This window comes from Canis lupus, chromosome 24 (assembly GCF_003254725.2).
Source record: "Canis lupus dingo isolate Sandy chromosome 24, ASM325472v2, whole genome shotgun sequence".
NCBI classification, from domain to species: Eukaryota; Metazoa; Chordata; class Mammalia; order Carnivora; family Canidae; genus Canis; species Canis lupus.
The window spans coordinates 34324789-34350290 of record NC_064266.1 but is presented as its reverse complement, the minus strand read 5'-3'; the positions used below and the strand labels follow the sequence as shown (position 1 = coordinate 34350290).

At 48.5% G+C, this 25502-nt stretch overlaps 1 protein-coding gene across 3 annotated transcripts in view; it reads right to left on the bottom strand.

Moving 5' to 3' along the window:
- Positions 1 to 25502, bottom strand: part of EYA2 (EYA transcriptional coactivator and phosphatase 2) — a 262669-nt gene that overhangs the window by 21157 nt on the left and 216010 nt on the right. For all 3 annotated transcript variants that reach the window (XM_049100621.1, XM_025470310.3, XM_025470311.3), the window contains 2 exons: positions 25328 to 25417; positions 2091 to 2149 (listed from right to left, as the gene is read on the bottom strand). In XM_049100621.1, coding sequence (XP_048956578.1) covers positions 2091 to 2149; positions 25328 to 25417 — 149 coding nt within the window. The remainder of the gene's footprint in view (positions 1 to 2090; positions 2150 to 25327; positions 25418 to 25502) is intronic.

Here is a 25502-nt window from a genome sequence, read left to right as displayed (position 1 = left end):
TGGTGGCTGCTGATCCACTGTGGGGGCTGGCGGTCGGTCCTGGGATCAGCAGCCACCAGAGGTCGTGCCTTCCAGAAGGCTGCCTGAATCTGGCCAGTAAAGGTTCTAGAAGGGAGAGAGCCAGCAGTGGGACTGGTCCCAGCAGCAGCAGCCGCAGCACACCTCAGCACGGCTCTCTGGCTGTGACACATTAGCTGGTTCTTCAATGGCAACCAGGTGACGAGCTGCCAGCAGAGCTTCTCCCACGTTCTCTTCAGATTTACGATGTGCACACACAATACTCTTCCCTCGATGTGTGTACGGTTCTGTCTGGAAGTCCAGGTTGGTGCCACCTAAGTGGGTTCCTGCTGCAAAGAATTTGAGGACAGCTTCCTGCTTCAGTGGCAAGACATCAAGGCTCTGGACGTGGTGGAAGCTTCCTTTCAGTTAGCTGGGAGCCCAGGACCATGCCTTATGGACCGCTCTCTGAGTCGTGTGGAAAGGCCAGGTAATTGATGCTTGAAAAAGAACACATACTAAGAACTCTGAGGACACCCTGGGGGAGAGGCCCGGATGTTCTGCCAAGAGGTAGAGGGCAGGGAGGGACGTCCATGAGTCCTGCCTCCCCACATGCCAGCTGTGTGAGGTTCGGCAGGTTACCTCACCTCTCTGTGCCTCCCATTCCCCAACTGTAAAATGAGGATAATGAGAAGAGCATGTACTCCCCAGGGTAACTGCGAAGATGAGGGAGTTAATGCACGTAAGACATCCGGAACAGGGCATGGTGCTAAAATAACAGTTTCTGTTGTTAACTGAAAAAACAAAAAACAAAACAAAACAAAAAAACAACCCCAAAAGAAGGGGCATTGGATGCTCGCTTGGTGCCTGGCTCACAGTAGTAGAAATTGCAGAAGAGATTTCTTGAATGGATAAACGGAGAATTTGGTTTCTGGGGGGATGGGGGGGAACGTTCCTGGATTGTGGGTTCTGGAAATGAGGTCCCCAACAGCTCAGCATGAGACAGCGTTCAGAGGAGCTCTGCTCTCTGTCCCACACCAGCCAGTTCCAGGGGAGATGTTATAAAAACGGGACCCTGGTCGCTCATTGCCATGAAGGGAAGAGTGGTTCCCAGCTATGACGTCGTGGAAAGGGCACAATTAACCTTGATCTGGGGTTTATTTACTCCATAAATAGAGAAGCCCTGTCTGGCACTGAAGCCTTGCTCCTTGCCAGTCCTGACTGAGAGGGATTTTCAGAATGGCTAATTAATATGAAGCAGGTACCTATCACTTCTCGTGCTGGGCTTTGAAAAGACTTCCAGGGCCCAGGAAAGAAGCTCTGACTTCTCTTTTAGGAGCAAGATGGAAGATACACCTAGGAAACAAACACTAAGTGAAGTTACTGGTCCCATAAGCAAAACATCATTTGTCTAATAATATTTTTGATGGGCCAAGAGGCACTGGGTTGGGATAATTTTGGATAAGCAGAGATTAACTATGGTTCCATTTTTATAAGGTTTTCTCAGGGGCAGGCATGGAACATTCCAGCCACATTCCTCTGAAAGCTGTCTCGTTTGGAGCAGTTGGGTACCTTATTTCTGGAATCCATGTCCTAGGAGTATTTTCCCCTAGAAACAGACCTACCGCTTACTCAGTTAAGAAACATTTTTTTGAGTATTGACTGCATCAACGTTTATATTAAATAATATATGTGGGCTCATGAAGCAATCAAACCGTTGAAGAAGGGGAGCCAAACTCTTAGTGGTGGTGATTCTGGGAGGCAAGATCAGAACTTTTTACAATACACATGCAGTACTTTGCTAAGCAGACAAAAAAACAAAACAAAACAAAACAAAAACAAAACAAAACAAAAAAACCATACAGAGATAAACATAAGCAGAGTCACAGAGAATCTGTGGAAATCTCAGCCTCTGTGATGGGAGGTGATGCGTAGTAGGCTGCATTGTGGGGGTCTGGGCTGTGACCTTGGGTTCTGGCCCAGGCAGGCACACCCGTCCTGAGAACCCAGCCTGCTCCTCCTCTCTGCTTCTGGTGAAAGGCGAGCTCCATAACCAATCAAAAGGGGGCATTTTTGGCTCCCCAAATGCCTACCTTAAATCTTGCCCATTGTCATCAGAGGAGACGTCATCAACGTGGATCTGGTCGCAGTCCTACAGAGAAGTTGGCAAGAAGAGAAAAAAGAGGGAGGAGTGTGACTGGTTAATCTGACATAGTCTCTGGCAGTTGGCTTCACAAAGTGAGCACTGGCCTGGGAGTTAGGAGTCCTGAATTCTTGTCTGAGCTTTGACACCCAAGGGTAGGTGACCTTCCCTTAAGGCTCGTCCCTTCTTTTGCCTTTGGTTCCCTTATAAATGAGGTTGGCTGTAAAGGGCGTCGGGGGCGGTGTGACTGTATAATTTAGCATGCAAACCGAGATAGTTCTGCAAGTAAAGGGGGCTGTGTTAAGATTACATTGGGAGGACAGGCACAAAACAGGACCACCCCCTCTGCCCCCTAAGTATGTGGGGACATATGGTCACCCTGGCCACAGGGTGGAAGCCTTTGCCTTAATCAAGCAAGGTATGTCCTCTGCTTGGAATGCTCTCCTGCCTTCATGCACCTGGTAAACGTAGTATTCTTCAAGCGTTCACTTCTGGAGGCACCCCCTTCCCCAGCCCTCCTCTGTGTCCCATGATCTGTGCTCATCACTGATTGAGTATATGTGATGGGCACCATCCCAAGGGCTTGCCATTCAACAGACTCCCAATGACATGCTGCTTTCCACCACTCACAGATCTCTCAGTTCTCCTTGGGGAAACACCATAACACATGTGAGTTAAGACCCAGGGGAGAGGATGATGAAGGTGGGCACATGACCCGGGCTCATCCAATCAGAGAGATGCAGCAGCCTTCTGGCCTCAGTGATTGTATCAAAGATGAGCATGTGGTCTAAACAGGGCCAATGAGAGCCGGCCCTGGGAATTCGGCTGAGACCTTGGGGAAGGGGACTCTCTTTCACTGCAGCTGCCAAATGGTGGGATTAAGCCTGGTGAAAAGCAGGTCTGAGAGCTGGAGACAGGAATGAGGCCCTGATCACATTCTCTGATCCCCTGGATCCGGCCCCAACTGAAACCAGAAACCAGGCCACCCTGATTGTGGTAGGCTGAATAATGCCCCCCCAACCCCCAACTGTCCATGCCCTAATCCGGGGTTCCTTATATGGCAAAAGGGACTTTGCAAGGCGTGATTAAGTTAAAGGTTTTGAGATGGCGAGATTATTCTGGATTATCCACGTGTAATTACAAGGGCTAAGAGGCAGAGGGATATTTGAAGACAGAGGAGAAGGGGATTGGGGTGGGATTGGGGTACTCAGAAGACGGAGGAAGATGCCACAAGCCAAGAAATACAGGTGCCCACTAGACATCAAAAAAGGCCCAGATTCCTCCCCTCAGAGCCTCCAGAAGAAACCGGACTTGCCCACGTCTTCAGCGCAGTGAAACTGATCCTGGACTTCTGACCTCCAGAACAGTAAGAGAACACATTTGTGTTGTTTTAAGCCACTGAGTGTGTGCTAATTGGTCACAGCCACCACAAGCTGCTCCGTGGGCTCTTCGGTTGAAGCTAGTGGAGTTGGATTTCTGTCACTTTGTAGCCAGGTGACACAACAGCCTCCACGAAGCTACACACGACACACACCCATCTGTCACTTCTACTTCCGTCATAAAGTCACCCCGGTGATAGGATGATTACTCCTGCGGTCTGGTGAGGCTCAGGCTCTGGAATCTGGCCATCACGTGGCTGTGTGACCTTGAGCCAGTGGCATAGCCACCCCGAGCCTTAGAGGCGGGTTTGGGAAACGGGAGACTGAGGAATGCAGGCTTGATGTGAAGAGGAGAGAGGTGCTGTGCTAAGGGCGTCTAGTGCAGGGGCTGGAACGCAGCAGGTGTGGCATGAATTTAGTTTCTAGTGCTGTGTTAGGATTTATAAATGTCCACATGTTGGCTGCCAGGTAATTTCAGGAGGCAGGTATCTCCTGGAAAACACTGCGAGGGAGAAGAGAAAAACATGGAACTCTGAGCTTGACCTCTAAGAAAAAATTGGTGGTGACATCTCTGGACTCTTGATGGGAGGATAGAATCTGGGGGGGAAAATGGTGTTTTCAATGCTTTGAGCAAGGAAGAGGCTTGAATTCATCTCTGAGAACAGGAGCTCTGTGTGTGTGGGGGGGAGATGGGAATCCCTTCCCTCGTTGATTTTTATTTTTAAAAAAGTTCTATTTATTTATTTATGACAGACACAGAAACATAGGCAGAAGGAAAAGTAGGCTCCCCATAAGGAGCCCAATGTGGGAGTCATATCCCAGATCCCAGGATCATGGCCTTAAGCCAAAGGCAGATCCTTAAGACTCCCTCCCTCATTAATTTTTAAAAGACAGAGTGGGGTCACCATGTTATTATGGAGATGTGGGGGTGGGGACAGTGGCATCTGGGGCAGCCCAGACTACTCTGTGGGGATCCAGGCTGGAACCTTGGAGAAGGTGGTGGTGTGGTCACTGCTCCCTCTGGTCTCTTGAAAGGGCTCCGGATTGAAAAGCGGTTTGCCGGAAGGTGAGGTTTGCTTCCAGAGTCCCTAGCACGCTCTGGCCCACAGCTCTGTACAAGGCAAAGCATGACTCAGAGTCCTGACACATGGGACCTTGCACATCTGTTGGCCCGGGACATCACCTGGGCGGGGGCAGCAGTGTACTCTGACAGGCCTGGGTGGGAACGGCAGCGGGGACGTTCCACGGCGTGGGCAAGTGGAAGGAAGTGGAGTAGACTGCGGAGAACATGGTGGATGTTAAGTGGTGAACCCAATGAGAAGCTCTTTGGACAGTGTTGGGAAAAAACTGGAGATGCTGAGTGACCACCCTTGAGCTAGCTTATAGCTACGCCTCTGCTGTTCCTCATGCCGCATTTCCTTTCTTTCCATGTACCAGGGATTCTCATCAATGCTTGATGGTCTCAGGTATACCTGGTCCTCCTCCCCAAGAGGGGCTGTCCTTTCCTAAGGTGCTTGAGCACGATGGTACACCTGAAAGATTCTATAGTCATGCTAATACAGTAGCAATTAGCCACATGTGGTTATTGGTAGTTATATTTAAATTAATTTAAATTCAACAGCATAACAAATTTAGTTCCTTAGGTCCATTTCGAGTCCTCAGTAGCCACATGTAGCCAGTGGCTACTGTACTGGATGGAATATGTACTCCCATCATCACAGAAAATTCTAGCGGACAGTGCTGCTCTCGAGGGGTTAAGGAACCAGGCTGATAACTTCTGTGTTGATAAGCTCAGTTAGGGAAGGGCTTGCAAGCTGGCTTGGAGACGTATCTTATTCAGCCCATACTATGCTTCAGAATTTTTTTGGAACAACAGCCAATATGGAAACTCTGGGGGCTTCTCTCTCTCTCCCTCTTTCCCTCCTTGTCCTCACTCTCTTTCTCTGTCTTTCCAGATTTTCAGCTACTCTGAGACTTTACACGTTCTGGCAGCGTGGGGCTTGCCTTCTTCTGTCCCAACCATCCTTAGCCCTTTCCAGAGGGCTCTACAGTCTCTTCTGGGTTTTCTTCCCTTCACATTACCTGATTCCTTGGCCCCTGGGCATGCAGGTTGGAGCCCCCTGAGCCAAAGAAATCTTATGTAGGGCCAGCAATCCTGAGATGTTAATGAAAATTGTCTTTAAAAGCCAATGCTAACTTTGAAGACCCAGGCACAGAGAAAACAAAATTAGTAGCAGACTTCTCCCCCAACCCGCTGCTTTGCCTGAAATTGGAAAAACACCTCCCTGTGCCCCCCAGTCCTTGCCTCAAGCTGGAAAGCTGCTCTGGGGGGTCACACGGGCTCAGGCCCCTGGGCAGGGTTCCCTGCGCTTTCCCTGATGTCAGGGGAAAGGTATGTGGGAGGCTCTGGTTTTCTCATTTGCAAGGGGATTGTTGGGGGTGCTAAAGTGTGACAACAGTAGCGATCACATTTCGGACTTAATAAAATACCATGACGCTCAGCTAGACGCTACCTCATACTCCACCAGCTGACCTGGATCCAGTTACCCGTGGAGCCTGGGCTGGCAATGAGGGGAGTGGGACAACACTGAGGATGTGATCTCTAGGGGAGGAAGATCCTCTTCCCCTCAATTCTCCTGCATGGGGGCTGGCCTCTAAGATGGGGAGCTGGCTTTTCTCGGCCTGGGGTGCTTCTGGCCTCTTCTGGGTCAAGTGTGACTATCCTGGGTAGCGGAATGGGGTGGCGGTGGGGGTCTAAGCAGGACCGGCTAGCAAAGACAGAGGAAGGGTTCCTATGCCTTGACCTGGGGGAGAGGCCTGGGCCCCGATGCAATCCCAGCCACAAGGAATTTACACTTTCCAATCCAGAGAAACACCCGCACATTGTCTTGCACAAGGATGTCCATCATCCTAGTGAGAAACAGGAAAACACCTAAGGTTCCTTCAACTGGATCATCACTAAGTGAAATGTGGTATGTCCATTCAGTGGAATCCTACCTAGTAGTTCAGAAGAAAGAGGTTGATTTTTATGTTAGCACATGGAAATATTTCCAAAAAATCCTATTGTGTGGGGGAAAAAATAGGCTGGAGAATGATACATCCAGTATCAACATCATATATATACAGCTGACCCAGTAACGGCACAGGGGTTAGGAGCACTGACTCCCATGCAGTCAAAAATCTGTGTACAACTTTGACTCGCTCCAAACTTAACTACTAATAGCTCTTGTTGATTGAAAGCCTTACTGGTAATATAAAGTCAATTACTACATATTTTATATGTTATATTTATTATGTACTGTATTTAAAAAAAGATTTTATTTATTTATTCATGAGAGACACACAGAGACAGAGGCAGAGACATAGGCAGAGGGAGAAGCAGGCTCACCGTGGGGACCCTGATGTGGGACTCGATCCCAGGACCCCAGGATCATGACCTGAGCCAAAGGCAGATGCTTGACCACTGAGCCACCCAGGTGCTCCTATATATTGTATTCTTAGAATAAAGTGAGCTACAGAAAAGCCAGTGTTATTAAGAACACCATAAGGAAAATACATTTACAGTGCTGTGCTGTATTTATTTAAAAATCTGCATATATTTGGATCCAGGCAATTCAATCTCATGTTGGGATACCTGGGTGGCTCAGTCAGTTGAGCATTCAACTCTTGGTTTTGGCTCAGGTCATGATCTCCAGGTCGTGGGATCAAGGCCCATGGTGGGCTCTAAGCTCAGTGCAGAATTTGCTTGGATTCTCTCTCCCTCCCCCTCTGCTGCTCCCCACTGTGTAGTCTCTTTCTCTCTCAAATAAATAAGTAAATATAACTTTTAAAAAACCCATGTTGGGGGCAGCCCTGGTGGCTCAGTAGTTTAAGTGCCGCCTTCGGTCCAGGGCGTGATCCTGCGGACCCGGGATGGGGTCCCATATCGGGCTCCCTGCATGGAGCCTGCATCTCCCTCTGCCCATGTCTCTGCCTCTCTCTGTGTGTCTCTCATGAATAAATAAATGAAATCTTAAAAAAAAAAAAAAAAAACCATGTTGTTTAAGGATCAACTGTATTTATTAAAACCCATTAAAAACAAAGTAAGATATTTCATATGGATATATACATAAATGGAAAAGAAAGATCTGGAAGCTTAAGCATCTGACTGGAAGCAGCAGTTCCACCTGGGGAGGCACTGGGATTGGGTTAGCGGTCAAAGGAGGCCTTCAACTCACTGAAATGCTTACTCCCTCCTTCTCTCCCCTTTCACTCTCTCTTTTTATAAGGATAATGCACATATGAATTGCCTTTGAAAATAGAAAATGTCTTATGGGAAGCAGACAGACAGGATCTAACACTGAAGGACACTTAGGTTCCCAATGTGCCAGAGGCTGTGCTCAGCACTTTGTATATATTACGGAGGATACTGTTGACATCCCGTCTCATGGAGGAGAAGATGAAGTGGGGAGAAGTGCAGAAATGTGCCTGTTTATGGGCTGAATTGTGATTCCTCAAAAGCTGTTGAAACCCTAACCCCCAGGACCTGTGAATGGACCTTATTAGGAAATAGGCTCTTTGCAGATGATCTAGTTGTGGTGAGGTCATTAGGGTGGTGGCTCTAATCCAATATGGCAGTGTCCTTATAAAAAAGAAATGAGGCTGCAAGACAGACATACCCAGGGAGAATGCCATGGGACCACGAGGACGGAGAGGCATGGCACAGACTCTCCCCGACAGCCCTCAGAAGGAACCAACCCTTACGGCACCTTGATTTTGGACTTCTGGTCTCAAGAATCGAGACATGTTGTTCCTGTTGTTTAGGCCTCCCCAGTCTGTGTACGTTGTTATGGCAGCCCTGGCAAATGGATACGGTGCCCGAGGCTACACAGTGAGGGCGAGGAGGAGGCCATGCGGCTGGCCACCTTCAGAGTCCGGGCTCACAAGCATGGTCCATCCAAGGACTATTCGTGAAAAACACTTACTATAGGCCCAGAACCACATCAGACAATGCATAGATCGAGAGCCGTGGGTGTGTGTGGGGTTTCAAGGATGAAAAGTGACCCTTGCCCTGCAGGTATTTAGCATGTCACTGGGAGAGATGAGGTACTAATTCAATACACAGACATACTGGTGATGTACTGTGCACCCAACACTAGGCGGGGCCTGGCACGTGTCCTGGAGTAATCCCTGCCTCCTTGCTTCCCCTCACACTCCTCAACCAACCCATCAGCAAATCCTGCTGGCTCTCCCGTCAATGTATGTCCACAATAAGTCAACATATATTCAATATGTGTCCACAATCTGACTACTCCCACCTCCTCTACTACTCCCACCACGGTCCAAGCCCTCGTTATCTCCCCCCGAGATTGGGGCTCAGCAAACTATAACCTGGGGGCCAAATGTAGCCCACCACCTAGCTAAATAAAGCTTTACTGCAGCACTGCTAACTTCATTCATTTACTACCGTCTATGGCTGCTTTCGTCCTACGACGAGAGAACTGAGTAGTCAAGACAGAGGCAGCGTGGCCCGCCTAAAATAGCTACTACCTGGCTCTTTGCAGACGAAGTTTGCGGATCCGTGACTCAGACTCTTGTGGTCATCTTCTCACTCTCCCTGCTTCTACCCTTTCTATGCCCCATCCTGCCAGCTTAGTCCACATCCAGCAGTCATAGGAGTCCTGTTAACAGCTAAGTCAGATCCTGTCCCTCTCTGCTCAAAACCCCACAGTGGCTCCTGCCTCCCTTCGAGTAGAAGCACAGTCCTCACAAAGACTCGGGCCCTGTGTGTCTGCACCCTGTCCCCATCTCCCACCCATCCCTCACTGCACTTGCAGACACAGCAGCCTCCTGCTATTCCTTCAACAACCTGTACGTTCCTGCCGCAGGGCCTCTGCACTTGCTGTTCCTTCTGTTTCGAATGACTTTTCCTTCTCTTGCCATGTTCCAAAGCCTGAAGAGGGCTCTGTTTTTTTTTTTTTTTTTTTTTTTTTTGAGGGCTCTGTTGATATAATCTCCTTTTTAAAAGCTGCCCCAACTCCACATCACATCAAGACAAATAACTTGTCTCTGTTTTCCCACTTTATAGGGTGTCTGGGATTAACCTAGGCCTGATATAATGGCCAATGTCTTCTTTAATTCAATAAATTGGGGAACTCTAAAGGTAGCACCTATTGTTTACTGATTTTTTGCAAGGTCAGAGAGTACATCAGTTAATAGCATGGTCTCTGGACCCTAGGTTCAAACTCTGGCTCTGCTACTTATTAACTGAATAATCTTGGACAAGGTACTGAATCTTTTGATCCTCACTTCCTATCTGCAGCTGAGCTATGAAATACCACTTACTGCACCGGGGTAGTGCAGGGATTAAATGAGTCTGTACAGGTAGGGCACTTGGAAAAGCATAGAGAATGCCACCTGCACATTTGGCATCATTATTGGTGTTATAACAATTTTGAATTCTACAGGCCCGAACTCTGTGCTTGGTCCAGTAATGGTCAAATCGAGCTGAGTTCACCATCAAGAGAGGCTCATGGATGGCCAACTCTGCAGATGAGGCCACTGAGAAGAGAAGCAGAAAATCACATTCCTTGGTCAAACCCCCAGCACCATGTCAGGAGGCCTCATGCTCATGCATCTCAGGGAGCGGGGGCAGGAGAGAACTGGTGGAGACGGTAGGGTTCACATCTCCTGGATGTTGGGGTTGGCATTCCCTGGGCTCCAGTCCCAGCTCTGCCATTTTCTAGATGTGTGATCCTGGCTGGCTTACCTAACATCAAAACTTTTAGTTTTAGAATAATTTTAGATTTACAGAAAAGTTGCAAATATGGTATAGAGAGTTCCCGTATATCCCAGTTTCCCTTATTGTTAACATCTTATATGTATATATATTAAAGATTTTATTTATTTATGAAAGAGAGAGGGAGGAGGAGCAGAGGGAGAGGGACAAGCAGACTCTGTGCTGAGTGTGGAGTCCGATGTAGGACTCGATCTCAGGACCCTGAAATCATGACCTGAGCTGAAAACAAGAGTCAGACACTTAAATGACTGACTCACCCAGGTGGCCCAACATCGTATATTTGTACGGCGCACTTGCCACAACTAATAAATATTACTATATCGTTATTAACTGGTGTCAATTCTTTTTTTAATTTTCAAAATTTTATTTATTTTATTTTAATTTTATTTTTAGATTTTATTTATTTATTAATGAGAGACACAGAGGGAGAGAGAGAGAAGCAGAGACACAGGGAGAGGGAGAAGCAGGCACCATGCAGGGAGCCCGACGTGGGACTTGATCCTGGGTTTCCAGGATCACACCCTGGGCTAAAGGTGGTGCTAAATCGCTGAGCCATCCGGGCTGCCCAAATTCTTTTTTTTTTTTTAAATCACACGTTGTCAATGGCATTTTACTTTTTCTTTTCAACATCTGCAGCTTCCTTGGCTGTCTCTGCCCGAATGTTGAAGATCCGGGCATTGACACGGGCCACGTGAAGATGGGCGGACACCTTTCAGTTCTCCTCCATAAGGACTCTGGCTCTCTCCTTGCAGACATTCCGTATGCACACAACTGGGCCTGCCAGCTGGTGGACGATGTGAGTTCTTTGGCAGAGCTGTGTCCCTTCTCGGGGGCTGAGGGCTTCCTAGGGGAAGAGGATGAGCTGGGAGCAATACTCCTTCAGCTGCTGCACGCTGGCCTGCAGGGACCATGTGGACTAGTTTGGCCTTTTTGGGCCCCTGAGATCTCAACAGTCTGCACCACCTTCTTGTGGGTGCCAGCTGGCACCCTGGTGTGATGTCCCACTGTGGGGCACCCCACGATGGGCTGGATGGATCCCTACACAGGGTGTGGGTTGACGCGGTGAGCCTTGGCTTGCTGGGCCCTGCCTCTGTGGATCTTCCATGGCTGCTGGTTGAACCCTTGGCCACCTGCTGCTGTCCGTCCTTGTGGAAACTGGGCTTCGGGATCATGCCGTTCTGACTGAGCACCATGGCTGCTGCCTCCCGGCCTCCTCCAAGAGAGAACGGCCCAACTGGTGTCAATTCTTCACTCAGCATTCCTTAGTCTTCTCACGAATGTCCTTTTTCTCTTCTGGAATCCCTTCCAGAACATCACACTACATCCTGTCATCTTCTCTCTTTAGGTTCCTCTGGGCCTTGATAGTTTCTTTGACTTTCCCTGGTGTTGCTAACAGTTTAAAGGGGGTACCAGGCAGGTGTTTCGCAGAATGTCTCTCAACAGGGACTGGCCTGTTGTTTCTCTCATGGTTAGACTGGGGTTATGGATTTTGGTGAGCAGGACTACAGAGGGAACGTGCCCTTCTCACTGCATCATGTCAACACGACTTACCACTTAACATGCTCCTGGTGACATTGGTCACTTGGCTCAGATAGTTTCCATCAGGTGGTCCACTGTGAAGTTACTTTCCCCTCCTTTCCGTACTGTAATTTTTTTTTTAAAGATCTTATTTGTTTATTCCTGAGAGACACACAGAGAGAGGCAGAGACACAGGCAGAGGGAGAAGCAAGCTCCTGGGAGGAGCCTGATGTGGGACTCGATCCCAGGACCCCAGGGTCATGCCCTGAGCCAAAGGCAGATGCTCAACCACTGAGCCACCCGGGTGCCCCTATACTGTACTCTTTGAAAGGAAGTCACGATGCAAAGCTCATAGTTAGGGTGGAGTCTCTAAATAAATGATTCAGGGGGTACATGGGTGGCTCAGTGGGTTAAGCGTCTGACTCTTGGTTTCGGCTCAGGTCATGATTTCAGGGTCATGAGATTGAGCTCCACATCCGGCTCCATGCTCAGTGGGGAGTCTGCTTGAGATTCTCTCTCTCCCTCTCTCTCTGTCCCTCCCCCTACTCACGTGCTCTCTCTCCCTCTCTCAAATAAATAAAATCTTAAAAAAAAAAATGATTCAGAATTTTCTGCATGGGAGATTTTCCTATTCTCTATTTACTTATGTGTTTAATCATTATCTGTGTCATTATGGACTCATGGGCATTTTTTAATACTTAGAATCCAATAGTATGTTACTTGCTCTAGTACTCAAAGCATTCCAGCTTTGGCCACTGGGAACTCTTTCAGGGAGCTCCTGTGTCCCTTTGACATTCTCCATCATTGTAGGGTGTTTTGAGCCCTTCTGTATTTTCTGGCACCGTAAGATGCTCCACATTTATTACATGTAATTTCCTGTCCCAGTCCTAGAATCGACCACTTCTCCAAGGAGCCCAGGTTCCTTTTCTTGGAAAATGGTATTAGAACCCAAGAGCTGGGTGCTGGGTGTGCTCATTCTCCCAGAATGTCATTGCTTTGGGGCTCTCTCAGGTGACAGAGCAAAGTCTCCAATTCCTTTTTGAAAAATTACAAAACATGGTTAGTATATCATTTGCAGGTGTGTTATAAGGCACGTGGCAGCCTGATATATGGAACCAGTTATAGTCCAGATCCCTCATTCACCAGCGATCTGAAACTGAAGTCCAGACGGGGCCCAGGTGGAACTCAGGTGAAGAGTCGCAGGGCACAGGTGAGAGTAACTGTGGGGCTGTAGGAGTGTCCCCCTTCCAGCAGCAATGACAGATTTGTCCGTTTGTTATGTGCTTGCAGTCCAGATTTAATTCAGGGTGATGCTCATCTCATAAAATGTGGGGGAGAGCGCCTCATCTTTTTCTTTGCTTTGTAGTTTGTATAAAATGGAGTTTATCCTTTCCTCTAATATTTGGTGGACCTGGTGCCTCTTTTGAGACTACATTCTTAACTACCATTTCAATTTCTCACAGTCATGGATTTATTTATTTTTAAATTTCCCCGTGGGTTAATTTTGGTAATTCACGTCTTCCTGCAAAGTGTCAACTTCATCTAGGTTTCAAGTTCATTGGTATAATAGCCTACAGTATCCTCATAATTAAAAAAAAAAAAGGAATCTCCCCTGAACTATAGTTTTCATTCTGGATGTTGTTTATCATTCCTATCTCTTCCCTTTCTTTTTTCTTCTTTTTTTAAAAATTTATTTTCTTTTTTCTTTGTTTTTTCTTTTTTCTTCTTAAAAAAGATTTATTTATTTGAGAAAGAGAGAGAAGCACAAGCAGGGTGGAGGGGCAGAGGGAGAGGGAGAAGCAGACTCCCCGCTGAGCAGGGAGCCCAACACAGAGCTCCAGCCCAGGACCCTTAGGATCATGACCAGAGCCGAGGACAGACACTTAACCGACTGAGACACCCAGGTGCCCCTCTCTCTTTTCTCTTGTTCCTGCTTGCCAAAATCTTATCTTCCTTTGTGGTCTTTTCAATATTCCTGTTTTTTTTTTTTTTAAATAAAAATGCAGTTTAAGGCCAGATCATCCTTTGCTTGCATCCCGCAGGCTTTAATCTTCATCGTTTCCATCATCGTTCTGAACAGCAAGCTCAGTGACCAATGCTTGTCACAACTCGTTCTGATTCAGCTGGTGACAGCAGGGGTCTCCCTGCCCTGCTGAGGTCGGGTCCCATTACTTTTTGTCCTTGGCTGCCTGGAGACAAGAATGCAGGGAGGGAATCGTCGACAAATCTGCTTTAGAAAAATGACTCTTGTCACAGGCCATGTGGACTCCCCGGCCACCCCTTCTCTTTCGAGGCAGGGCTATGTTTAAGGGAGATGGCTTACTGCTGCCTCTAGACCAGCCAGAGAGGGGCCTGCCTGCTCCCCAGGAGGGGGACTCGGGTCGTCTTTCTCGTGTTGCTAAATGCTGAGCTTATCTGAAGAGCACCAAAGGGGCCGTGGGCTGCGCCGCATTAATGGCCGGTTGGGCAGGATGCCTGCGAGAGCAGCTGGGCGCTGACACGGTGAAATACTATTCTCCGCGACAGGTCCCGCAGAACCCTAAATCAGACCTGAGCAGTCAGGCCTGCCTGGGTTGCAGCCGCTTGGGGGGATCCTTCCCAAGGCTCCCCCTCAGGTCTGCCCAGCTGCTCCTGACTCAGGGCGAGGGGTCTCTGAGGCCCAGAGACCTTCAGGTCGGTCTTTTTTTTTTTTTTTTTTTTTGTCAGTCTTGTTTCTTGCCGAGGACTTGCTTCTCCCCTGCACTCTGCTGATCTTCCGCCTTCCTTGCCCCCTCGGGTCATTGCACAACCTGTTTCCCGGGAAGCGCAGGAATTGGCTTGGCCTGGGACGAAATCTCCTCGCTGCTCGTCCTCTGTGATCCACCGTGTCCTCCTGTGTGAGAGATTCAAAGAGCCCTCCCTGGCAGTGTGGTTGTGAGATTTCGGTGAGGAAATGCACAGGCGAGGCCCGGCCCGGGAGCTCGGTACATGTCCATGCTGGGCAAGTTAACTTCGTGGTGCCTCAGTGTTCCCATCTGGAAATGGGGTATGTAAGAGTATGTCTGGGCAGCGTAAGGCCTGAATGAATGAGTGCGGTACCCGTCAGCCGGGGCTGTGACTGTGTTTATTATTCCCATCTGGGCCCCCCACTCAGCTCCTGCCTTGGCCTGCGTCCTTCTTTCTAGAAACGCTTTCAGATCTTCTGTCTGTTTCTCTGCTCACCTCCAGGGTGGGGAGTGAGGATGTGGTCACGGTTCATGACGTTTCCGTTGTTGTTATCTGTGTTGTTTTGTATAGACAACGTGAAGGTGATGTGCTAACTCACAGAGGAACTCTTGTCTCCGTCTTCCACATTTATGCTGGGAATTCCTTCTCCGCTTGCTGCCAGACTTTGCTCGTGTTTTTCCACATGTCTTGGCCACTCCAACCCTCTCTGCTCTCTCTTTCCCTGTAAACCCATCGTCTACAACACCCATCTGAATCTAGATTGTGGGGAATCTTCTTTCCCATGCCAGATGGCAATCGCTCTCCCTGGGAGAGGCAGCAGAGCACTGTGGGTGAGCGCTCGGACTCCAGGGCCAGGGCCTGGGTCTGAACACTGCCACTGCCAACTGTATGACTTTGGGCTGTTCACTTAACCTCTCTGTGCCTCAGTTTCCTCACTTGTAAAATGGGTGTATGGACTGAACGTCGGTGCCCCCCCCCACCTCCCACAATGCATCTGTTGGAGCCTGGAATCACCACCAGGGTGGCTGTATTTGGAGATGGGGCCTCTAGGGAAGGAAATATTCATGTTAAATGAGGTCACAAGGGTGGGGCCCTGATCAAGTAGGATTAGCGGCCCTATAGGAAGGGACATCAGAGAGCGCCCTTCTCCATCTGCACGTTCACACTGAGGAGAGGCCATGAGGGTACAGGATGTTCACCTCGGTTGGGGGCTTCTAGGCTCCAGAACTGTGAGAAAACTCATTTCTGTTGTTTAAACCATTCAGTCTGTGGTGTTTGGTGGTGGTAGCCCGAGCAGACTAAGACAACGGGGTAACGATGATGAAGACTATGCAAGTGAATACACATAAACTCTTCAGAACAGGGTCTGGTACAGAAGTGCTCAGTAAATGTCAGCTAGGATTACGATTTTTGTCATCATCATTATCATCATCACTGAAAACATAGGTCACGTCTTACAAATTTAGGACTCCGGAGTTGCATCGATAGCACTTCCTACGATGAGGTGAATGTTCTGTTCTGTCCAGTATGATGGCCACCAGCCACAGGCCGCTATTTACCTTAAAATTAGTTAAAATTAAATACACTAAACATTCAAGGCCTCAGTTGCACTAGACATATTTCAGGTGCTTCACAGCCACATGTGGCCAGTGGCTGCTGTAAGTGGTCAGAACAGAACATGTACAGCATTGTAGAAAAATCTACTGGACAGGACCTGCTCTGGCCCATTGACTTCCATATCGTTTTGACTGTGACTTTCAGTAAGACATACATTTGCTATCACACAGGGATTTTAATTACCAAAACATAATTTATATCACTGACACAACTTTTCAAACAGTATTCACCACTACGTTTGCGACGTACCCCGTCATACTCTATTTTACCCCGTACTCCTTAATCACCGAAGAAATGATGCTGGTCTTGACCCTTTTAATGGGTCGTGGGTTTGCTTTTTAAAAAAATGCTGGTGTTCCCTGCGTAGTAGGGAGCGGGAAAGAGAGAATGATTTTGAAGGCCTGGACTAGATACTGTAAATACCTTTCCTCATTTCAGTCCCACAGCGACCTGTGGAGGAATCGGTGCGTCAGGCAAATTCAATGCCTAGTTCAAGGTCTGAGAGCTTAGAAGGAGTGGGATGGGGATTTGATTTTGGATCCGTCTGAAATCGGGGAGCATCCCCACTCTCTCCCCACTGCCAGGTCTTTCCGTGGAGCAGCAGCCTCGGGCAGCAGTTCTTGTCTCTGCTCCCTCATGCGGCGCTGTCCTGGATTTTGCCCTATGGAAGCCCCTTTTGTTTACTTCTCATTTTATCTTTATTTTTTAAAAAAGATTTTATTTATTTGAGAGAGAGAGAGAGAGAGAGCGTGCGCACAAGCAGGAGGAGCAGGAGGGGCAGAGGGAGAAGCAGACTCCCCACTGAGCAGGGAGCCTGATGTGGGGCTTGGTCCCAGGACCCTGGGATCATGACCTGAGTCAAAGGCAGGCTCTTAACTGACTGAGCCACCCAGGCAACCCTTCTCATTTTATTTTGAAATCTATTCACTGAAGGGGCACCTGGGTGGCTCAGTCTGTTAAGCATCCAACTCTTGATTTCGGCTCAGGTTATGTTCTCAGGGTCGTGAGATCGAGCCCCTGTTGGGCTCTGTGCTGGGTGTGGACCCCAGGGATTCTCTGTCTCCTTCTCCCTCTGCCCCGCTTCTCCATCTAAAAAAAATAAAAAAAAATAAGATAAAACTGTCATTTCATGCTAAGCAATATCACCTACAAAGAAATCACTGGCTTGATGTGTCAATCACTTCCGCCCCTAGATACTCATAGGAAAAAATCATAAGTTTAACAAAAAAAATTTTTTTTTTTTGTATTTCGAGTAAAAAGAAAGCCACCTGAAGCCTGGATTACGATGTACACTATGTGATCTAGAAATAGCGTGCAGCTGGCTGACAGCTCTCTAGGGCTCAGTGCTGTGTTTCTCAAGGGGGTGTCTCCTGCATTTTGGGTGTGATGCTTTCTCACGTGGGGCTGTCCTCAGTGTTGGGTTCTTTGGCACTGCTGTTCCTGCCTGCTAAAAGCCAGTAGCTCTTCCCCTTCCTCCCTCCCATCTCCACACACATCCTCCTGGCAGAATGGCTCTGCCCTCCTGTCTATTAAACCACACTGACAAGGATGACGAGGTTGCAAACCCAGACAGTGCCTGCTCTTGGGGAAGAAACGGTGACAACACCAGCCCTCTCCCACACACTGCGCCCGCCTGGCTTACGATGGCCTCCATTCCTTGTCTCTCTCTTGTCCAAACCGAGAGCCCTCTTGATGGAATCTGGAAACACTCCTAATGACACCACCTGTGAAATCTGAGCCATTCAACAAGGTCGAGATTTTCAAATTTATTTTTAACCAAAGTTACAGTGTCTTGAAACAGAAATACTGAATTATTGTTTTAAAACAACAGGATTTGCATTTTTTAAGAGTACAGGTCTTGGAGTCCAGCAAATTCCAGTTTGAATGGGGCTTAATACTTATAGCTGCTGTGAGCTTGGGCAAATCTCTCATCCTCTCTAAATTTTAGTTTCCTCATCTGTAAAATGAGGGGAAAGATATATGATTGGCTGCACATAGTTGTGCACAAATTTCTGGTATCTTTGCAGGTGAGGACTCTACATGCACATGATGATAATGAACATTATTATAATAATACTAATAGCCATCAGTGATATCGTGCTATTATGTCCTAAGTGCTTTATATATATCTATTCATTTAATTCTCAAAGTACTCTTATGAGGCAGGTATTATTATTATTCCCATTTTGCAGATGAGGACAGAGGCACCGAGAGATTAAGTAACTCACCTGAGGTCACACAGCCTGTAAGTGCAGAGCTGGGCTATGACTATGAACCTAGGCCATCTGCCCCAGAATGTTTGCTCTCAATCATTGCCTCATATTGCCTCTGATAAAGGCCCAGTGGACAGGGGGAAGTTTGCAGCTCATCCTTTGGCTTTCTGTACCCATCAACGTCATTTCAAAAAGTATCTATAGAATGCAACCTCTGTGCCAGGTGTTTGGGTTGGGTCGGCACTTAGTAGAATTGCTTTGTGCTTCCTGTCAAGCTGGCTGCTTTGGCTGCCAACGTTTCCTCCTTCACTTGCCAACGAGGGAGAGCCCAGTGGTCCTTGAAGCCAAGGGGCCCCCGGTGCCCCCTGAAGGTAGAGTCTCGGGGGTCCAAGAACAACCACCCAGTGGGTCCGTTCCCAAGTCTGGATCTGGACTTGCTCTCAGGGTCTTCCATATCTCAGGAGGTTTCTTTTTCTTTTTTTTTAAATTTTATTTATTCATGAGAGAGATAGAGAGAGAGAGAGAGAGAGAGAGGCAGAGACATAGGCAGAGGGAGAAGCAGGCTCCCTGCAGGAACCCTGATGCACGACTCGATCCCAGGACCCTGGGATCACAACCTGAGCTGAAGGCAGATGCTCAACCACTGAGCCACCGGGTGCCTCCTGGTTTCTAAGGCTTGATGGAGACCTTTCACTGCTCTGGATCATGGGACAAACGGCTGCAGGCCTAGTTACACAATCTTAGCTGGGCTTGTTGAGTGCCTACCCCGTGCCAGGCACCCTGGGTGCCCGCGCAGGTAATCCTCGTACAGCGGAGGAGCGGGCACCAGGGTCACGGCTTCACGCCCTCCGTCTCTGGGCTTACAACAATCTACAAGATATGTTTTCATCCTTGTTTTACAGAAGAGGAAACGGAGGCCCAGGAAGTTGAAGTCACCGTGTCTAAGATCATCCAGCGAGCGGCACAGTGGGGTTCAGACCAAAGCCCGTCTGACTTCAACGCCGGTGCCTCTGCGGCCGCGGCCTTGTTCGTCGGCTGTTTTCTCTGCCGTGAATGTCATGGTTCTCTGCCAACCTTGCTTCCCCACTACCGCATTCATCCTGGGGTGGACGGAGGAAAGAGCTCTCTCTCTTCCCGCAGGCAGTTCCCGCAGTCATCCAGCCTTTGGACAGGTGCAGACTGGCTGCTGCATAAATGCCGGGGCCTCTGCAGCCTCGGATGCCCCCCGTGAGTACGAATGTCCCTCAGTGTGGATGAGCGTGGCAGCCGGGGCTCTCTCAGGGCTCTGCTTTCTTCCTGCCACCAGCAACATATCGAACCAGCCCCCAGGGCGACCCGTGCTCCCCGCCTTCCAGCCTATACCTGGAGGGTGTCTGGCCCTGGGCAGAGAGCTCTGAGGGCTCCTACTCACTCCAAAATTCCTTTTCACAAAGGAGCTGGGTTCTAATTCAGCTCCAAGTATACTTTCTTTAGCCATCTCTTGGTTTTACTGGGTTTACTGGGGGACAGAAAAAGAGACCAAACTGTTGCATCTCCCAAAGCTACAAGGCTGAATTTTGGGACAAATCCTAACCTTAGGGTAATGAGATCCTCCCACCAGCCTCTCTAAAGACATAGACTTGCACACATACACATATGCTGCATTCATGTTCAGCGGTTCATGTGCCCTTAATAGATGGAGCATGACCTGAGCAATCACTCTTGAGCCATAAATTCTTTAAACTGGGATTTGTCTCTAAGTTGCTGAGGTGCCTGGCTGGTACCTCTGATATGAATTTTCATCTAAGAAGGTGAAACAAGTTAATAAAAATGATGTGGGTGAGGGGTCCTGGCCGGCTTGTACTGTACAACAAGCAGCTTCTGTACGAGGCCGAGGTGGCCCGGAGCCAGGGAGCCAGTTGCAGGTATTTTTGCCCAAACTCCAGCAACGGGAGTCATCATCTTTGCCTTATCTCTTGTCGTGGGCATTGTTTCTGAGTCATTGTAGAATCAGGAGTTGGGCAAGCTGGTTGTCTTCTTCTAGCTCATGGTAAAATAAATGTCTAATGATTTAAAAGAAAGAATTTGCCCTCGGACCATGAAGCCCCCCTGCACAACCCCATGGCATGCACGGCACCCCCCTGGATGGAGAGGCCCGGTCATTGGCTCCGTGTGGGCAGCTTTCATCTGCCGTCATCATTACAACCTTGGAAGGTCGGGGCTTTTCTTTTACCTTCTGAGCAGATGAGGGAACTGAGGCCACAGGAGAGAGAGAGACAGCTGCCCCGGGCGCACAGCCAGGCACTGGGGGGAGCCAGGACTCCAATAGGCCTTTGGCAGGTGGAACGGATTAGAAGGTGCTGGCCCTAAACTCGGGACAGACGTCCAGGAAAGCCTGGGGGTACAGATGAACTTGGCACCTACCCTGTCTCTGACCCGTCCCTGCACCTCAGGATTCCTCCCTTTGAGTGCTCTCACAGGGGGGTCTGGGCACCTGACTTGACCCCACTCAGATACCTGCTTCCCCCCCTTGCCCACTTTGGTCTGTTCCCCAGGCAGCCGGAGGGAGCCTCTGAACCCCAAGTCAGACGATGGTGCTTTCCTGCTTAAAACCCCCAATGGCTTCCTGTCACTCTGAGAATATCATCCAAAGCCCTAGGATGGTCCAGGGCCCCACGTGATCTGCACACACCTCCCACTCCCGCTGCCCACCCCAGTCCCCGGCTCCTGCTCCGGACCCGTTTCAGGAACCTGCCGACTTGTATCAAGCCTCAGGGCCCCAGCCCTCTGTCCTCTCTGTGTGGCACGCTCGCTGCCTGGATACCCACACGCCCCCTCCCTCCCCTCACCTGGGCATCTGCTCAACTGTGACAGAAGCCTTACCTGGCTGGACCAAGTGAAATAACAGCCTCTGGCCTGTGACCATTCAGGGCACTTTATCCGACATTATATATTCAGTTGTTCATTGCTTCTCTGGCTGGAAGGTCAGTGCTATGAGGGTGGGGATCTTTTTTTTTTTAAGATTTTATTTATTTATTCATGAGAGACGCAGTGAGAGACGCAGAGACACAGGCAGAGGGAGAAGCAGGCTCCCCGCAGGGAGCCCGATGTGGGACTCAATCCTGGGACTCTGGGACCAAGCCCTGAGCCGAAGGCAGATGCTCAACCACTGAGCCACCCAGGCGTCCCGACGGTGGGGATCTTGCTGCATATTGTTTGCCACTGAATCCGCAGCACTTAGGGGAGGGGCTGGCAAATGCTAAGTTGCCCCCCAAACACTGCTGCATGCAAGAGCTAACTCCCTTATTTACAGATGGCACTGCAGGCTCAGAGCAGAAGGTGGGGGGGTCCTCTGACTTTGACCCCTAAACTCTACCCTCCATGCAGGAGCTGGTCTCGCTGGCCTCAGGCAGGCCAAGCCCGTCTCCCAAATCCCAGTGTCTCCCTGGGGAGCCCCGGGAAGCTGCCCCCTGGATTCTGACAATGGCTTGCAAAAGCAAGCAAATTGTTTTCACTTGTGTGAGTCTTAACTTGCCCATCATGAATCATGGTTTCAATTCTGCCCAGGTGCCTTGGGGGCTTCTGGCACTGGGGGCATTTTTGAAAAATTTAGGGAATAACACCAAACTGGCTTCCCTGAGTAGCTCCAGCTGGTAATTAAATCCTTTGCCAAGAGGTGTGACTTCCACTTGGGGGCCAGTGAGGACCGCAGAGGGGGCAAGACTGAAGATATTGCCTTAAAACCCCCATCAGGCCAGCAAAATGCCTGGCTTGGAGGCTCGGGTTCAACCCACATGGATAAAGTGCACACTATGTGTCTCGCATGTTTACTGTGTGGGACTTAAAATTCATGTATCTACCCGTTGATCTGGTATCTCCTATGGGGTGTCACAGACACCTTAAACCCCATGTGCCCACGACAGGAGGGTGGGTTTCCCAACTGTATTCCCACATCTACCCATCTCAGAGAACGGCACTGTCACCCTGGTCAGGCCAAGCCTCCCTCCACTCCTCTCTCTCCCTCATGCCCCCATCCAACTCATAGGAACCCTCTTGGCTTTACCGCCATCCTGAAGCCCACATCCTACCACCTTGATCCAACCCACCTTTCTCCTCTTGCTTGGACAACTGCAATAGTCTCTTTAGTGGTCTCCCAGCCTCCACTCTTCCCCTCCTAATGCCCATTCTCCACTCAGCAGCCAGAGTCCTTTTAAAACATAAACTAGATCATGCAGCTTTTCCTGTTTTATGGTCCTTGGCCCCACGGTTGTCCATAGCACTTAGAATAAATTCTGATGTCCGTGATCCACTCTGATGTCCGTGACCCATGTCTGGCCCACACCTCCCTCTCCAGATTCATTTATTCTAGTCACCCTTTTGCTTTCACTCATTCATTACAGTCACTGTGGACTTCACACTACTTCCCACCTCAGGGCCTTTGCATACGCTGGTCCCACCTTTCTAGATTTTCACCTAGCTGGCTTCTGTCATCATTCAGGCCTTGGCTCAAGTGTCACTTCCTCGAGAGGCCTTCCCTGCCTCCCTCGAGAATGATGATCCCCATCTACCCCTTTTCCCCCATCACTACTATCACATCTAATTATTTTATTTTCTTCCTGACCTTTTCATTAAATGAACTTTCTCATTTATGGATTAGTTTGGCTGTTTCCTGATGAGTCCCTGGGGATTGAGAGTGACGCAGCTGTGGTTCCTGTCCTCATGGAGCCAACATTCTAAGGAGATCTTGAGAGACCGAATCTACCCTGGACTTTTCAACTACAAGAGCCAATAATTTCCTTTTATTTCTTAAAACCATTTGGGGTTTATTATTTGCAATCAACTGACTCTTTATGACATTAGGCCCCAGAAATGCTTGCTGAATTCAGTTGCCTTGTTTTGTTGTTTTGTTCATTAGTTCTCTCTCCCTCTCTCCTCCTTCTTTTTCTCTAAGACATGAGAGGTCATCGTGAAGGGGGCCTGCGTGTTGCATCTGGCTGAGGGACAGTCCTGGGCTGGATACTCATGGAACCACCCGATTCGCCCATGTTCTCTTTTGTTATCAATGAGGTTCTACATAGATCCTCTCTTTAATTCCTCAGAAAGTTGAGAATAGAGCTGCCCCATGGCCCAGCAATTGCTCTACTGGGTATTTACTCCAAAGATACAAATGTAGTGATCCGAAGGGGCACCTGCAACCCAGTGTTTATAGCAGCAATGCCCTCAATAGCCAAACTATGGAAAGAGCCCAGAAGTCCACCGACAGTGAAAGGATAAAGAAGATGCGGCACATATGTACAATGGAATACTGCTCAGCCATCAAAAAAAATGACATCTTGCCATTTGCAATGACATGGATGGAACTAGAGGGTATTATGCTAAGTGAAATAGGTTCATCAGAGAAAGACAATTATCGTATGATCTCATTCATATGTGGAATTTAAGAAACAAAACAGAGGATCATAGGGGAAGGGAGGGAAAAATAAGATGAAAGCAGAGAGGGAAACAAAACCACAAGAAACTCTTAATCATAGGAAGCAAACTGAGGGTTGCTGGAGGAGAGTGGGGGGGATAGGGTAACTGGGTGATGGGCATTAAGGAGAGCATGTGATGTGATGAGCACCGGGTGTTATAGAAGACTGATGAATCACCGACCTCTAACTCTGAAGCCAATAATACATTATAAATTAATTAATTGAATTTAAATTAAAAAATAATAAATACAAACAAACAACAAACATCTGTTTCTCTCTTTGAAACAGATGTTGGGCAGAGAACAATTCCAGTTCACAGATAGGAGGGCTGAGGCCCAAATGGGTTGCCCAGGCTGGAAAGATCACAAGGCTGATCATTTCAGCAAGGGTGTCCTCCTCTGGAATTCTAGGACCTCAGACCAGAAAGGAAAACCTGTATCCTTTCCTAATAAGTATTAGTCACACTCGGGGCCAATCAAGACAGATCTGAATTCATAGCCTTCATATTTCTACTTCATAGGCTAGTTCCAGGCACTTTTGATTCCAGAAGAAAAATAGGCCTGCTAAGATCAACAGGAGTGTTCTTTCATATGCAGTATGATTTAGGTGACCTTCATTTTTCAATCAGGTAAACCAAGAATGCAAATACAATTTACAAAGCCAGAAGATCCCCACATTAATCCTCTTATCAACCCCAAAATGCCTTCTTCACCTTGGAGAAAGCTGCTTGCTCTTCATCAGAGATAAGTCACGCATTGTATTTCCCTCCTTGCTTTGGCTACCAGGGAGCTCAGGGATGAACTCTCAGCTTCACTGCAGCAGTTGGCCTGAGCTAGATTTTTTGGTCCAGGGCCTTACCCTCATTCGTTACTTAGCTTTCTATTCCTTTGCCTTGCTTTAACAGTTCAATTTTAAATATGGTTTCCATTTCAAATTCTTCTCATATCTTCCTGCCACAGGCTGGGTATAAACAGAGGAATTAAATTGATTTCTGACGCTGCCCTCCCCCTGTCTCCTATCTCTTTTGCCACTTGCTTCGGGGCATGGGAGCAGATGCTAAGTAAGCACAGTCCCTCTGTTTGCTCTCTCTCTTCGTAAAACATGTTTTCAGGGGAATGTAAATTGTTTTTAAAAGCTTCCATCCTGGCCCACTGCTAATTATTACTGACCCAGGAGGATCTGTACTAATTTGCCTTAATAAACTTATTAAACAGCAAATTTCAGGAGGAAGAGACGACACAGCCCTTATTGGATTAGCGTAACTGCCAGTGGACATCACCACCGGAGTGGAGAGAAGAGCACTGGCTGCACTGGGAAGCCGGAGAGATCCGCTGGCCAAGTGTGTTTTCAATAAACTGTCGCTGGCCACAGTTTTGTGCCCTCTTGGGGGTTGTCAGCAGAAGTTTCTAGCCTCCAAAGGAAAAAGGAAAGCCAGCAAAGAGAAAAGGCAGTGTCTCTTCCCCTGAACCAGACACAGGTCATTAAACACAGTGACTATGACACGGAATGGGAGGGGAATGCCAAACCTCCAGGTCGTTGAAGAACAGATGTGTATCTGCAAGGTTGAAGATCATTTCCTCCATCATCAGGCCGATGCGCACTGACGTCGTGGTGTCCTGGCAGAAAGAAAGGACAGAGTCACCTGTCAGCCAGGCTTCTTTCTTTTAACCCCCACCCCTGCTGAAAGGCAGCCACGGTCAT